At 40.3% G+C, this 17,433-nt stretch overlaps 1 protein-coding gene across 9 annotated transcripts in view; it reads left to right on the forward strand.

Moving 5' to 3' along the window:
• LOC121275778 (triple functional domain protein-like) overlaps window positions 1-17,433 on the forward strand; it is a 650,960-nt gene that overhangs the window by 424,891 nt on the left and 208,636 nt on the right. For all 9 annotated transcript variants that reach the window (XR_005942563.1, XM_041183384.1, XM_041183386.1 and 6 more), the window contains one exon: window positions 10,323-10,422. Coding sequence is in view for 8 of the 9 variants with exons in the window: in XM_041183384.1 (XP_041039318.1) it covers window positions 10,323-10,422 (100 nt within the window). In the remaining variant the exon portion in view is untranslated. The remainder of the gene's footprint in view (window positions 1-10,322; window positions 10,423-17,433) is intronic.

Genomic DNA, 17,433 nt, shown 5'->3' on the forward strand with positions numbered 1-17,433 from the left:
AGTGACAGTTTGTTCAATAAACAATTATTTACTTATTAAGTTTACAAACCTGATGCTCGTATTCTGTTAACTTAAATTAAATAATTATGGGGCAATCAGGTGGTTTGGTCAAAATTCTCTCATTTGTTGCAGCTCGGTGGCAGTGGGGCTTGATATGACAAGTCTCCAGTGAGTAGTGGCAAAGTTGGGGGCTTAGGTCGGGGATATTTTGGAACAAAAGATAATTACTTTGAGTGTAGATTTAGTAAGTAATAAAAGCTAAAAGGAAACACCAGGTTTGTACTGTCAAAAATAAGATGGCACTAGAAACTGCATGTCCTTGATGATTTTACAAAGGATCCCAAAAGCCAGGTTTATTGAATTGGCAAATAAATTAAGAGTAGGATTGCCTGCCAAAGCTAAGAAGGCAGAGGTAATCGAAGAGATGGCACAGCATTTGAAATTGGAAGGAATACCCGAGAGACTGAGTTCTCCAAGGGGTGGTTCATTGGTCAGGGCTCAAATTCAGTTGCAAATCAAAAATATTGGAACTAGAAGCAGCAGATTAGGAAAGAGAAAGGACATTTCAAAGTGAGTTAGACCTGGTGAAGTTAGAAAAGGAGGAAAGAGAAAAAGAGAGAGAATTCTAGCTTAAAATGCTGACAGTTAAAAAGGTGACACCAGTATGTGAGGCAGGGCTTATTTCTAGATCAGACCCCAGTAGGGGGATATTTAAATTTGTACAAGCTCTTCCAAAATTTGAGGAAAGGGATGTTGATGCATTCTTTATTTCATTTGAGAAGATAGCTAAACAGATGAACTGGCCAAAGGAAAACTGGACATTTCCCATGCAGCGCAAATTGACAGGTAGAGCACAAGAAATTTATGCTTCACTGTCAGAGGACTTTTCTAGGGATTATGATGTGATGAAAAGGGCCATTTTGAGTGCCTATGAGTTGGTCCCTGAAGTATACAGACAAAAGTTTTGAAATTTAAGGAAACAGACTGGGCAAACTTACATTGAATTTGAAAGGGTTAAGCAAAGTAGTTTTAACAGGTGGATTCAAGCATTAGGAGCTGAAACTATCTATGAAGTTCTCAGAGAGATCATTCTCTTGGAAAAATGTAACAACTCCCCACCTTCTGTAATAAGAACCCACATTGAAGGCCAAAGGGTTGCAACTGCTGGACAGGCAGCAGTTATGGCTGATGATTATGAGCTGGTCCATAAAACTAAACCTTTTTTTCATCAACCCATAAATTTGAAAAGGATGGAAAGTGGGAGAGTGAAAGGAAGGCAATTAGCCAGGGTAAAGAATGGATAGCAGGGAATACCTTGAGATCTCCTCCCCAGATCAGGAAGGAAGGTACTGAGGGCAGAAATGAAACTCAAAGACCTAACTCATTGGAGTCCCTAAAAATGACCCTGAAAAGGGAACTCAAAGAAAATGTCATGGATCTACTTATAGCTTTAACTACAAATAAGCGCCTGGAGGTAAACACTGCTGTGAATGCAGGTGAAGTGAATACGGTAGATAAGAGATATAAAAGGTTTTGTCTAAAGGGAAGATAACCCCTTTTTCATCAAATGATGCAGCTAAACCCAAAACTATATTAAGGGGAACTGGAACTACTCAAACTCTTGCTGGAGAAGGACCCAGTTTTCCCTCCAGAGAATTCAATGAAAGCTATAGTATTGGTGAATGAGATAAGTGGAGAGTATATCCCGGTTCCATTGTACAAGGTGTAATTGGAGTGTGATTTGTTGTCTGGATCGGTGGTTGTAGGACTGGTTAAGAAATTACCCGTGATTGGAGTTGATTTACTCCTAGGGAATGATTTGGCAGGAATGAAGGTCATAGCTTCGCCCATAATTACTGAAAGCCTGAGAGAGGCTAAAGAGATGGAGCAATTACAAGAACAAGTTCCTGGTACTTTTCCATTGCGTGTGGTGACCAGAGCAATGGCTAAACAAAGTCCATCACCAGAGGTCAAAGTAATACCATGAGCAGATCTTAGCGTAGCTGAAATTTTTTTAAGGATGAGGATAATTCAAAGGAAGTATCTGGCATGTCTTCATTAATTGAAGCTCAGAAAGCAGATCCAGAGTTAAACAAGTTAGCACAGTCAGCTCACGCTGAAGCTGAGGCGGAAGGAGTTCTGGAGCGCTATTACATTAAGAACGGAGTTCTGATGAGAAAGTGGAGGCACCCTCACAGACCTGCAGATGAGGAATGGACAGTTGTTCATCAGATAGGGGTACCATCCAAATATCGCAAGGAGATATTGCAGTAGCGCATGAAGCTCCTGTGGCAGGACATGTAGGAATACGGAAAACCCAAATATCGATAAACGTAACAATATCAATACTTCATCTTCTTGGAACATTCTAGTTGTAGCATGTTTGTCTGCCCATTCTTTCATTTTGGCTTAGGAAATTTTTAAGCGCTCTTGTGTTACTTTACATGCTCCTGTGAGTCTTTCTAGAAACTTGGACACATAGGATTACTGGAATCTTACACATATAGGAGAGAGAAGTCTTAGGTCTTTTTCCTATTACTATAGGAAAGTAAATATAGTAGCGAGGACAGATTCGTACTTAATTCCTCGGTTAAAAGTTGCATCGATGGGGTTGGCAGTGCGTCATTTCTTTCTAAAATGGATCTATTGAAGGGGCACTGGCAAGTGCTATTACATCAAGGGCTAAAGCAAAGGGGAAAATCATTGTTAGAGACATTGAAAGGCAAGTGCTCAACCAATGAACTAAATACTGAAAGTGTTGGAAGACCACTTTGTGTCATCAACAAGAACTGAAAAGAATTTAGAGCCATAAATGTCTGCAGCACAGAAAAAGGCCCTTTGGCCCATCAAGTCTGCGCCAGGCAAACAAGTGCCTAACTATTCTAATCCCATTTTCCAGCACTATGCCCATAGCCTTGTGTGCCATGGCATCACAAGTGCACATCCAAATACTACTTAAGTGTTATGAGGGTTTCTGCCTCTACCACTCTTTCAGGCAGTGAGTTCCAGATTCCCACCACCCTCTGGGTGAAAAAAAATCTTCCTCACACCCCCTCTAAACCATCTGCCCCTTCCTTTAAATCTATGCTCCCTGGTTATTGATTCCCCCCACCAAGAGGAAAAGTTCCTTCCTGTCTACCCTATCTATGCCCCTCATAATTTTATACACCTCAGTCATGTCCCCCCTCAATCTTCTCTGCTCCAGGGAAAATAACCCCAGTCTATCCAATCTCTCCTCATAACCAAAACTCTCCAGCCCAGGCAACATCCTGGTAATTTGGAAGACACCGATCAAAATCAACCCATTGAACCCTGTACGCCAGAATTGGTGCTATTGAACTGTTTTATCCCACCCTTAAAATGCATGTTTTTGTCTGTCTTGTATGTGTGTGTATAGGGATTTAAGAAGGGGTGACGTTTAGGTTATAGAGTTAGAAATTTGCAGTTCATATTTCTTTCTTTTGCCACTGGTTAACGACAGTTTGTTCAATAAACAGTTATTTACTTAAGTTTACAAACCTGGTGCCCATATTCTGTTAACCTAAATTAAACAGTTAGGTCAACTTGAGGCAATTTGGTGGTTTGGTCGAACTTTTCACATTTGTTGAGGCTCAGGGACCGTGGGGCTTGATATGACAGTGCACAATCCCCAGTGAGTCGTGATAGTATGGCCAGTGTTTGGAGTGTCAGGAGATGAGCTACTCCCCACAGAATTCTCAGCCTTTGACCTGCACTTGTAGCTACAGTATTTATATTGCTGGTCCAGTTCAGTTTTTGGTCATTGGTAACCCCCCCCCCCCCGCCCCCGGGATGTTGATAGTGGGGGATTTGGATTTGGTGATGGTAATGCCATCGAATGTCATGGGGAGATGGTTAGATTCTCTCTTGTGGAGATGACTGGTGCCTGTCATTTGTATGGCATGATTATTACTTGCCACTTACCAGTTCAAACCTAAATGTTGTTCAGGTCTTGTATCATGTGGGCACGGACTGCTGAGGATTTGCACAATTTACTGAACACTGTAAAATCATCAACAAAGATCTTCACTTCTTACCTCATGTGGTAGGGATGGTTATTAATGAAGCAGCTAGAGAACGCTGGACTTAGGACACTACCCTGAGAAGCTCCTGCAGCGATGTCCTGGGGCTGAGATGATTGGCCTCCAACAACCACAGCCGTATTCCTTTGTGCTCAAAGTGTTGGTTTGAGCCTAAATTCACAATAGAGGTGATTCACAGAGCTCTAAAATGCATCCCATAACTCAGATTCGCTATATCATCCTTCATTTACAAGTGTTGCATAGAATCTACTGAACAGAAACAGGACATTGAGTGCAACTGCTCTATGCCAGTGTTTATATGCTACACAAGCCTCCCCCATTCTTGTTACCTTTTCTTACCCTATCCCTCTATTCTTCTCGTTCTCATCTATGCATTAAGCCACCCTTAAATGTAGCAGTGCTATCTGCTTCCATCATTCTATTATGCAGCAGGTCCCACATTTTCAACACACTTTCTTTAAAGAAATTTCTCCACACAATAAATTGGCTGTTCATTTGGATAGTAAATAAAATTTACCTTAGATATGTACTTTGCGTGAGCCTTTGGTTACAGCACCACCTGATGAACATGGAACATCTTTTGCTCCCTTCAAGTTGTTGTTTTTAATTGAGCAGAAAGAACTTAAAAATACTTATTCATAGATAGAAATAAGTGTACAAAACTGCAGAATATTCCTTGATGCATAGTTTTCTTCGAACAACATTTAAAAAAAAATCAATCCTCTTTGATAATCAGAGCTAAAAGTTTGTGTCCCACAGGATATTTGTACAATTAATTTCGTTAGTTTTTCTGCAGATTATTTCACCACCTCCTCTCATTTTCGACACTGAGCCAATTTCTAACTTTGTTTTTCTATGATCATTTTCCGGTTATACTTCTCTTGAGGTCTGAGGTTTTGTGAGGCTGTGACACCAGTTGGAATTGAGGATTTACCACACGTACGACAATGCACCCAGCTTATTCTCACTAACATCCCACTCAATCCTTCCACTGTCTCAAAATTATCAGACTGCTTTCTGACATCCAGTACTGAATGTGCAGAAATTCCCTTCAGTTAAATATTGAGAAGGCTGAAGCCATTGTCTTTAGTTACTCCAAATTCTGTTACCTTGCCACCGACTCCATCCTTCTCCCTGGCAACAGTGTGAGGCTGAACCTGTGTGCAACCTCAGTGTCATATTTGACCCTGAGATGAACTTTCAACCACATCTGCACTATTGCTAAGACCACCTATTTTCACCTCCATAAGATTGCTTAACTCTGCCCTTGCATTAGCTGCTGCTGATAACCCTCACTCATGCCTTTTTTACCTTCAGCCTTAATTATTCTAGCACATCCCTGGCTGGTCTCCCGCTTTCTCATGGAGAAACTCTGCTGCCCTATGACACCAAATTCCGTTTGCCCATCACCCCTGTGCTCACTTGCCTATTCTGGCTTCCAGTTAAGCAGTGCCTCAATTTTAAAATCCCCACCGTTGTTTTCAAATCCCTCTATGGCCTCGCCCCTTCCTATCTCAGCAATTCCTCCAGCCCTACAACGCTCAGATATCTACTCCTCTAATTTTGGCCTCATGGATATTCCTGATTTTAGTGGCTTCACTACTGGTGGCTGTGCCTTCAGCTGTCCAGACCCTAAGCTCTGGAATTCCTTCCCTAAACCTCTCTACCTTTCTATCTTGCTTTTCTAATTGACCAAGCTTTTGGTCATCTGATCTAATATGTCCTTATGTGGCTCAGTGTCATATTTTGTCTCTATGCCTCTGTGAAAATGCCTTGGGATATTTTAATATGTTAAAGGTGTTCTCTAAATACAAGTTGTTGTTGAAAGCTGTCTTCTCTGGCTCCACCTTTGAAGCAGAAAAGCTCAAGTCTCTTCAGTCTTTCTTCACATGTCAATGCTTGATGTTACTAATCAATCTCATGGTTTCCCTCATCATTGCCTTCACAGTTAGCATGTCTCTGTTGTGGTTCACTCAGTAGCACTGGACACAGCAAAGTATGGTCTGACCAGAGCATTGGAAAATTTTTGCATAATTTTCTCTGACCTTTACTTTTTTGGTTACTTAAGCCTTCAATTTGTTTTGCCAATTGTTACTCCTCCATGATTGGACATATCGAGTGTTAGATCTGCTAATATCTGTCAATTGCTTCCAATTTCTTACCTACCTATTCCAATTTCTTGAAGTGCTTTATATTCCAGTTCTTTACACTTGTCTATATTTAACTTCTGAAATAGTTTTAAATAGATATTACAGCATGGAAACAGGTCATTCAACCCAACAAATATGTATTTGTGTTTATTATTCACCCAAGCAGTAGTTCTAATCCCATACGAAAACCCTGTTCCTACATTTTTTTTATTCTCCTATCCCAAGGCTCCATGTTAATCTGTTCTTGGAAGGTGACCTGATATCTGCTTCAATTACTAACGCCAGTGTATATTGTAGTATCAATCCTTTGTGTTAGAATGTTTCTATTGTTCTCTATCCTAAATCTCTTAGATTTAATTTCTTGTTCTAGACCCCCTCAACCACTGAAAACATACACTTTTCTATACACTTTGGCTCATCCATTTAAAAATTCAATGTGCCCACTTACATTTGACATGATATTGCTTGCAGGGATATTTGTCTTAATGTTTTTGAGGGGAGGAGTAGAGCTAAAACAAGTGTATGAAAGTTAGCTTTGTGTGTGTCATACAAATGGTGTTGGCTAACAGTTATTCAGATCTCAAATATAATGGGTTGACTTTTGATTGGAATAAAGTAGATATGAATAATTATGGTGCACAAATAGCCAGAGAGTCTTGCTTTATTGTATTTCTTTGCTTTTCTTCACACAGGTAAACAAAAGTTCTCATTTATTGGCCTGGTTGCTTTTTGTAAAATTCTGGGCCCATATAAATATTTTTAACTGAGTGGTTAAAAGGAAAATATCTTAATTTTGGGGATTGTCAGAATACACAATAACTTGCATTTATTTGGCATGTAGAAAAGTGTTCCAGGGCACATTACAGAGGGGAAAAATAAAAAGTAATATACACCAAGCCATCTGTGGATATTGATGAGCAGGTTCCAGAGTGTAGTGTGATGGTGGCCAGTGGCACCCCCAACAGCGGTCCAGAGGGAATGAAATTTCTTCAAAGGCCAAAGTTGATGGCAGGATAAGACATAGCTCACGGAAAGGTTTGAAGATGAGAACAAAGATGGTCGACTTGATGCACTGGGGTACAAGGGTGGTGGTGATGAGCATATAATAGGCTACAACTTACTCAGTTTTGTATAAGTTGCAGTTTGGGAATGGAGGCGGTTGAAAAGTGGGTAAGGAGGATGTTGAGGAATTAACTCTCGATGTGACAAAAACCACAGATAAGGATTTTGTTGGCAGTGGGATTAAGGTGAAAGGCATTCAGGCCACAGATGTAGATGTATGCAGCCTTTGTAATGAATAGGTTTGCAGTTCAAAAATCCATTCTGGATCCTGAAGGATACCTTGGTGTTTCACAACCTATCTTTACCTGATGAGTAACCACAAAGGTGGTAGAATAAGTGGCAAGGAAGGAGGTTTATGATGGCCAAAAGAAAAGGCTTTGGTTGTCTAAATATTCAGTTGGATAGAAACTTTATCTTATCCTTGATTTCATGTCAGGCAATCTGTCAACACAGGGATGATAATGATGAATTTAAGGCTAGTATTAGAATGGTAGAGCTGGATTGTGTTAACATTTTGGAGTTGACCTTTTGCATGCAAATGAGGTCATTGGGGGCCACATTTAGATGAGAACGAGGAGGTGGCTGAGGATAGATCCATGTAGAATTCCAGAGATGACTGTGCAGGGCAAGAAGAGAACGCATTTCTGGAGATATTGTGTTGGAAAGCATGCAGTTGGAGATATGCAGCCTTTTTCTTGTCCTCGGAGCATCCCCAAATGCTTTATAATCAATTAATTGTTTTTAAACAGTAGTTTGTTATGATCCCCGTAGAGACCAGTAACTTTTAAAAAGAAATTTGAACAGCCAGTTAATAGGTGAAAGGATGACATGACAAGGTTTCACATTTTTAAGACCTTTACTGTAACAAAAAGCAGCAATGACTAAACATTATTTCATAGGCAAGTTATACTTTAAACTACAGAATGGAACGATGGCCTTTTACTTTTAAGACAGCTGAAAATCCCACTGTCCCATAAGTAGTCATTTGATTTTCCCAGACCCAGTCCCAAAGTGATTCTCTTCCCTTTCCTGGCCTGGTAACTTTTAACCCCAGAACTGTCTTTAATGGTAAGGGTTTTTCCTGGAGATTTTGTCTCGAGTGCAAGCTAGGCAAATCTTCCAGCCTCATTTCAAATCCCCACAAATTTGGTCTTTTCAATCGGAGCGCACGCTCTCACCACCTCTCTTGCACAGTGAGCTATAGGGACTTTTGACCTCTCGCTTCTGATTTGCTCCCAAGTCCTGGCAAACTGCCTAAGTCTGAGAGTTTTCAGGGATATTTTAGAAACCCTCCCCTTTTCAAAGCCCATTTCCATGGCACCGTAAATCATGTGGGTCTGGCATCCAAGTAGAAATGCTGATTAGTTATCCTTGAGACTCAAAGGCCTGAATTTTTCAGGCGGCGGGTGGGCTCAGCAGGAGCGTGTGGGGGTGGTCACAGAGTCGATCGCTGTCAATTAAGGCCTGCCCAGCATAAGACGCTAGCTGTGGCAGTCAGTGCTAACTGTGTGGGAGGAGGGAGAGACAAGGCCAGCACTCTTTTGCGCGAAAGAGCGCTTCAATCTCTCTGAGGCACGGAGCTGCCTCAGGAAGATTAAACCAACATTGAAATAATTAAATAAATTGCTCAAAAATTTATTTAAACATGTCCCCTCATGTGACTGTGTCATATGAGATGGGACATATTTTTATATTTCATAAATTTTTAAAATTTAATTAATAAACGCTTGAGGAAACCTCATCCCGCTCGTGGATGAGGTTTCCTAAAAAATGTGAAGGTTGCTTGGCCTTTTCGCCTGACCGCCAACATTAAGGTTGGACAGGCAGCTTTAACAATTACATTAATGGCCTTAATAGGCTGTTTAAATATCGGGAAACATCGCAAGACAGTGCAATAACTTTGGGACCCATGCGCAATGTCATCACGCTTCATTTTACACGTCGGCATGTCAGGCCCACCCCCGCATGCCAACTGAAAAATCCTGCCCCAATTGTCTTTTACCTTGGAAGTACATGGACGGTTTAAAGCATAACTTGTTGTAACCCGACATTCTCAACACCTTCCTGGAACTTTAGAGACTAGCGGTCTAATAACTGTAAGCACCTTATGCTTTGCCTCCAACAAACTTTAATTTCCCTTTAATCTTCAACAGCCACATCACCCAGGCCTGTTGTTAGGCAGACTTCAGAACAGGTAACATGAGCCACTTCATTTTATCCTAAATTAAAGACAAAAACTCAAAACATAACAGCCTTATAAACCTCATTTTTGTAAAAAGTTATTGTATTGAAAGCAAATGCGGCAGCGAAATTGTGAACAGCAAAATTTCAGAAATTGCAGTCAGTTAAATAACCAGTTATTCTGTTTACATTGGTCTTGTTGAGATTGAACTAGACTCTTTTTGAAAACTTTGCCATCTCAGAGTCAAATATGAACCTTCTGACTATGTATTCCATCACAAAACCACCTACTTCTTCCATAACATCACCTGACTTTGCCCCTGCCTCCGTTCATCTGTGCTAAAATTTACAAAATTCACGTCCAGGCCTTTGTTACCTTTCACATTGACTATTGCAATGTTTTGCTGACCATCTTTCCATTTTCCTCCTTCCATAAACTTGGGTTCATCCAAAACTCTGCTGCCCATATCCTAACTGGACTCTGCGTTCACTTACCTATACTGACTCCTAGTCCAACAGTGCTTCAGTTTTAAAATTTTGATCTTTGTTTTGGAATCCCTTGATCACTGCACCACTCTCTATTTTTGTAATCTTCTTCAGCCATGTGACCCTCTGATATATCTGCCTCTTATGCAGCCTTTAGCTGGTCAGGATAAATGAGTCAAAAATAATAACTAATCAGCAGACATCAAAATATGAACGTGTTTTTATTAAGTGGGGTGTGGTCCACCTTATTGAGTCAACTAATTGAACTTGTGACAGCCCAAAAAATTACTATAATGAGAGATCTGTAATAATTAAGAACCACGGTCTTTTTAGTACTTCAGATGAATGTTAACAGACAATGAGACACTTTATTTTATTTCAGGGATGGAGAAGAACTAGACAGTCAGGGAGATGCAAGCAGTCAGCCCGACACAATCTCCATTGCATCACGGACCTCACAGAACACTTTGGACAGTGACAAGGTAGGTGATATTCTGTAATTTTCAACTAAGCAACGTTAAGCTTTCACGGTTTGAGTTCATTGCAATGATTTGGCTGCAGAAATTGTACTCTTCACAATTAAAAATGCAGTTGTGAACCAAGGGTTAGGATTTCTTAGTCTTTTGATTAGAAGCCATAAACATCACATAGATGAGTTTGTGACCAGAAACTGAAATGTGTTAAGCTTACTTAATGTTTTAGTTTGCTGCCAAAATGCCACTACAAACCTTGAAAGGTTAAATGCGCGCATTGATGTACTGGAAAGAGGAAGGTGAAACATGTTTCATGCAAAGGACCAGCAAGTATTGCTTGCAGCAACATAAAATTTAATTAAAAACTGTGGTTTATGATTATTGTTCTGGTGCTGAAAAGCTGTGTGTCAAAAAAAATGTTGCTCATGCTGATTACATTTTTGTACCTTCGGTGTTATTCACAGAGAAAAATACTGCCTGTAAGAAAACAAAGAAGGCAGGCTATAGATTCATTTTCTTGGCCTATAACCAGAAGTGAGGATATTTAAATGGTTGAAAGCCAAGCCTCCAATTTCAACATGCGCCTTATTACCTTAAGCCCTCTTGTGGCTCACAATTTCACAATCTCTCAGTTGGAAGTGACACTGAAGCTTTAAAGCATCAAAGTACTTCAGAAACAGCTGGAAAATGATCAACAAGAATACTGTTTGATATGGTGTTGAACCATATGAATGAGGAAAGTACCAGGCTTCATCTTTAAATTGTGTTGAGTTAGATGGAGTGGTGGTGGCTAGAGAAAGCAAGAGCAAAGCATGGTTCTGGATACTGACCTTTAGCAATTGAACAAAACCGAAGAACGCTTACATCTGGATTTTGGGTGTGAGGACAAACTGAAGAGCTGCTGTGATTTTTCCTGTGGTCAGAAAGTTGCCAGGAGTTGATTAAAGGTCCTCACTTCACATTAGCATTTAATTGCTATAATAGTATAAATCTTATAGCTAAATTTAGCATCACCCACCTTCCAGAGAAGTATATATTCATGCAGTAAACTGAAAACACCATGAGAAATCCTTTTTCAAAACTGAGTGCCAGAAATAACTCTCATTAGCACTATGGCCTGCAGTTTCACTCAGTTGCGCTGTTTTTCCTTCAGCTCAATTCCCCAGTATCAGTGATCAGCGAAAAGGATCACTGAATTGAAAGCAAAAATTATGTTCGACATAAATTGAGTTTCCGTGATCTTTTACTCTAGTTTTAAAAACATCACGCCGGAAGCAGGCCACACTCTAGGGTGAATTAATTAGCATTGGGAGTTTTTGCTAATTGCACTCTTTGTAGGCATTCTAAGAAGCTCCAAAAATTAAGCTGGATGCTATTACATATATTTTGATCATTTCTAAATGATTTCTATTACTAAGGAACTGACTAACGTACCCCAATTAAACTAGAGAGTAATTTTTTTGAAATTATCTTATGTAACTTAACCATTGGGTGACTCAGGTTGTGGATTACACTTATTTAAAATGAGTTAGCTTCTTCTTGCTTTTCAGTGAGATATATTTCTCCTGGATTCTCTTGATCGCCGTTTTAAATGTTACCAACTACTTTGACTACAACTGGAGTACTATGCGTAGTTTTGGTCTCTATATCTAAAGAAGGATACACTTGCATTGGAGGCAGAACAGTGAAGATTCACTAACTTGGTTCCTGGGAAGCGAGGGCTCTCCTGTGATGAGTAGCTGAGTAAATTTATAGAATCATATGGCTACAGCACAGAAAGAGGCCATTGGCCCATGGTGTCCATGCTGCCGTCTGCAAGAGCAGCTCACTTAGGCCCACTGTTCCCCATTGCTCTGCAATTTTTTTCTCTTCAGAATGTCATTCAATATCCTTTTGAAAGCCATAATTAAATCTGCCTCCATACTCTCAAGCAGTGTGTTCCAGAACCTAACCACTCAATGCATAAAAAAGAATTCCCTTTTGGTCTTTTGTCATTCACCTTAAATCAGTGTCCTCTACTTCTTGACCATCCTACCAATGGGAATAGTTTCTTCCCATCTACTCTGTCCAGACGCCTCATGATTTTGCAGACCCTGATCAAATCTCTTTGGGAGAACAGCCCCAGTTTTTCAAATCTATCCCAGTAACTGAAGTCCCTCATCCCTGAAAGCATTCTTGTAAATCTTTCCTGTACCCTGTATAATGCCTTCACATCTTTCCTAAAGTATGGTACCCAGAACTGGACACAATGTTGCATGGGGTAGCAGTGTCATTTAAGACGTGAGGATGGCCATCCCTGCCTTTTTGAGAATTGCCCTAGGCCCAGGAAAAGGTCCAGTGCTCCGGATTATGAGCCATGGCTAATGATGGAACTGACAAGTTTTCACTGGGGCTGGCAGAAGTGCTAGAATCTTGAGAGACAACAGCTGCATTCAGGTTCCCTTAGGATCCTTCAGGAAGGGAACTTGTGTTTTCTTTAAGCACACACAAGGAAGGCAATGGGAAACCACCTCATACTCTTTCCTTAGTCCTATTGTTCGTTGCCCATTGAAATTGAAAATGGGAGGCTCTCACAAGCAAATGAAGAGGAAAGCGCAGAACTGTGAGACATGGAGAAATGGGCAGAGGACCTGCCCTTGGACAGATTACCATTACTCCATTTCATGCTGAAGCAGCATTTGAAAAGGTTCACCATAATTTCCTTTTGTACTCTGTGCCTCAATTTATAAAGCCCAGAATTCCATATGCCTTATTAACCGCTTTCTCAGCCTGCCTTGCCACCTTCAACGATTTGTGCACCTATATGCCCAGGCCCCTCTGCTCTTGCATCCCCTTTAAAACTCTCCTTTATTTTATATTACCTTTCCTCATTCGTTTTCCTAAAGTGTATCAAATCTCAACTCTCTGCATTAAATTTCATCTGCCATGTATCCGTTATTCCACCAGTCTATCTATATCCTCTTGAAGTTTTTTTGTGTCATCCGTAAATTTTGAAATTGTTCCCTGCACACCCAAATCTAGATCATTAATATAGATCAAGAAAAGCAATGGTCCTAAAACTGATCCCTGAAGAACCTCTCTATACAGCTTACTCATCTGAGGAACAACTGTTCACCATTACTCTCTTTTCCATTAATCAACCTATTTTGGACCTATATTACCAGCAATTCAGAAGAGAGGTAAATAAGAAAGTCTTGCTACAATTGTATAGGGTTTTGGTGAGATCACACATGGAGTACTCTGTGCAGTTTGGGTCTCCATATTTAAGGAAAGATATCCTTGCATTGGAGACAGAACAGTGAAGGTTCACTCGATTGGTTCCTGGGATGAGAGGATTGCCCTATGATGAGAGGTTGAGTAAATTGGGCCTCTATTTGCTCTCTGGAATTGAGAAAAATGGTGATCTCATTGAAACATGTAACATTCTGAAGGGGCTTGACAGGATAGGCACTGTGAAGTTGTTCCCCTGGCTGGGAATCTAGAATATGGGGCACAGTCTCAGGAAAAGGAGCTGATCATTTAGGACTGAAGTGAGAAGCATCTTCTCTCAAAGGGTTGTGAATCTTTGGAATTTTCTACCCCAGAATGTTGTGGATGCTCCAGCGTATATTTAAAGCTGAAGTAAACAGATTTTGGGGGTCTCAGGGAATCAAGGGAAATATGGGGAGTGGGTGGAAAAGTGTAGTTTAGGCAGAAAATCAGTCATGATTGCATTGAATCATGGAACAGGTGCAAGAGCTCATATGTTCATCTCCTAGTTTTTCTTCTGATCTTTTATTCATTCTCTGCCATCCTCCCAAGAACTTATTCTCTGCCAACCTCCCAAGTCCCCCATTTAAAATATGGTCTCACTGAGGCATCTTCATTGCTTCTCTTCCTCAGCCTCTGCACAGAATGACTTCTCAGCCTTCATCTCAACTCATCGTGTTCTCTCTCCTCTGAGTTTATTGCTCTCTTATTCTCCCTAAATCTCTGCTGCTTGTTATCTCTCAAATCCATATTAACAGCCATCTTCTTGACCTTGTCATCACATGTGATCTCGCTACTCTGTTGTGTCAATCACAGATAAGACTTGATCACTTCCTTGTATCACTCTCCACTGAAATCCCCCTTGCATGCCCTAACCCTCCCTCCTTTCTGTAACCACCTCTATAAAAAAGGCTATTCCCCCAATTCACTTAGGACTGCACTTTCAAAACCCCAACTATCTAGCCTTTGGCCCTCTATTCACCACAGCATTTCTGCACTTACTGATTTGTTCTCAACTGCACCCTCGCCTCCACTTTTGATGCCCTAAACCCAATAAAACCATTACTCTCTCTTACCCTTTCTGTTTCCCTTACCCTCATTTCTGCTCCTTTAAGTCCAAGGATTGTAAACTTGAAGGGACACGGCAGACAACTGATTTAGCCATCCACTTCCAGATGTGCTTGGACCACATAAAATACCATTGGTGGTCCTCCTGTGTGCTAAGACTGCTCAATATTTCAGGATCATCTGGAAATTAAAGAAAAACTTCCAGCTTTTCTCTAATGCAAACCATCTTCTGAAACACCTCTCCCTATCTCCTCCAACAATAAGTGCAGACTTCTTTGCCACTAAGATCAGCTGCCTCTGGCTCTTCCCTCAATTCCACCAGCCCACTGGACCAAACTTCCTCTAAAGCCTCCCCACTTGCCTTAGCCCTGAACTCATATCTTTGTCTCCTATGTCCCCTCATGCCCTTTTCAAGCTCACCTTTTTCAGACAACTCATCTCCTGCTCCCTCAGCCCTATTCACATTAAACTACTGGACACCAATTGCCCCTCCTATTCTCATGTTGTTATTATTAATGGTTCTGTACATGTACTCTGTCTCTCTTTTATCACTCCCCTCAAAAAAGCCATGACTTGACCCCACTGCACTTGGAAACCTATACCCGTCTCCCCCCACCCCGGCATCAGTCTCCAACCTCCCTTTCCTCTTAAGTCCTTGAACGTCACCCCCAAATCCATGCCCATCTTGCCAGGAACTCCACGTTTGAATGCCTGCATTCAGGTTTTCATCCTTGCCACGGTACTGAAATGGCCCTTAAAGTCACAAATGACATCCTAGCTGAGTGTGAAACTGAATGTAAACTATCCCTCCTTGTCTTTCGGCCTATCTGCAGCCTTTGACAAGCTCAACCACACCATAATCATGCCCACCACCGTCATCCAGTTGGGTGTGTCTACACTTGACTGGCTGCATTCGTTTCTATCTAATTGTAGCCAGAGTGTCACCTGCAATGGCTTCTTTTCCACTCTTGCACTGTTATGACTGGTGTTCCCCAAGGAGCTATCCTTGGCCCCTCCTACAACTCTTCTACACACTGCCCTTGGAGACACCATACAAAACACTGCATTAGTTTTCAAATATACATTGATAACACCCAGCTCTACCTCACCGCTGCCACACTCAACTTCTCCACAGTCACTAAATTTTCAGACTACTTGTTAGACATCTAGTACTGGCTGAGCAGAATTTTTCTACAATTAAATATTGGGAAGACCAAAGACATTGCTTCATTCTTTGCCTCGCACATACAGCAGTTCATCTGCAACCTCAACAATTATGTCTGGATTTACATATTAAACTCAAACTAAATTCACCACAGAAAATCAGAATTGGTGCTTAACAGCATAAGTATCCTTTTGATGACATGATAATTGTTAGTGTAATGCCAGTTAACACCGCACCCCCTCCCCCCCACCCCAGCTCAGAAAGTGTACTATTTAAACTGCTGAATCTGATTCGTGCAGATAGTAAATTCTTCTCAGAGACTTTAAGATAATTACATTTTGTTTTTTCTTTTCTATCTTTTTTCTTTCTCTTCCTTCAGTTTCTCTTTGCTTTAATTCTGTACCTGTATTAACTCTAATTCACCCTTATTTCAAATTATTCACCCTTCTTTCTTAATTCTTAAATCTCATTGGTTATTTGTCAAGATCCCTGTGTTTCGTTGCCATCAGCTCGCACATATAGGGCAAAAATTATATCAGCTGAAAGGTGTAGGAAAAAGTCAACCCAACAGCATACATAACAGGGTGCCCTGCTGCAGCAAGATTTGGACCATTATAAAATGATCACAAACATCTTTGATCTTATCACATGTTGCTTGACCAATTATTTAGTTTATGGACAACATCTGTTGAAGCTGTGATACCATTTTGAATGTTCAGTGTTCCAATGTTAAGAATACTGCACCAATAACCAGTAAAGTTTCCCAATCCAGATCAAAGGACCAACTGATGTTACAAAGTCTGTCAACAGCAGTCTTCTATTTAAATATTTATTAGAACAAACATTTTATATGCTTTTGTTTAACATTTACTAATTTGTAAAATTTTAAAACGAAATAATCTAAAATAACAGAATTTTAGCTAATGAACTTGTATATAAATGTTTTTCCCTCAATGAAAAAGCATTTGAAGAATGACTTTCTATACCTGTAATTTATCTCCTTATTTGTGGATCTTCTCCAATGCCGGACAATTATGCCTGTTAAGGTGCAGGTACTAATGTTGTTTCCATGCAATACCATGTTATTAGATATTAGATATCAAAAGTTTTGAGAAAGGAAGAAGAATACTTTATTTTCAAACAGAACATTCAACTAAACCAATTTCGCCAGAAAGGAGGTGGGTATTTCTAAGTTTCACATTGAAAATAGTCTTTTTTAGTGAGGTTGACATTAAAAACTTTAAAATATCCTCTAGGTTTAACCTAGGATGGCATGAAATGGAGTCTATCAATCATATATCTGAAAATATTTAGCATAGAACCAATGGAGTCACTTTAATCCAACAATGATTTATAAGTAGGTGTTAGTGTCAACAGATCTGCAACCAAAACTTAAGTGCCTGATTATTTTTCTTAAACCATTTGAAGCGGCTGTTTTTATTTAAGATTTTAAATTCTTCCAAACATGTCTACTCTTGATTGAAGTGTCATTAATCATTATGGCAGCTTAACACATGCATTCTCAATGTTTGTGTTCA

Source organism: Carcharodon carcharias, chromosome 3 (genome assembly GCF_017639515.1).
Source record: "Carcharodon carcharias isolate sCarCar2 chromosome 3, sCarCar2.pri, whole genome shotgun sequence".
In the NCBI taxonomy this organism is placed as follows: domain Eukaryota; kingdom Metazoa; phylum Chordata; class Chondrichthyes; order Lamniformes; family Lamnidae; genus Carcharodon; species Carcharodon carcharias.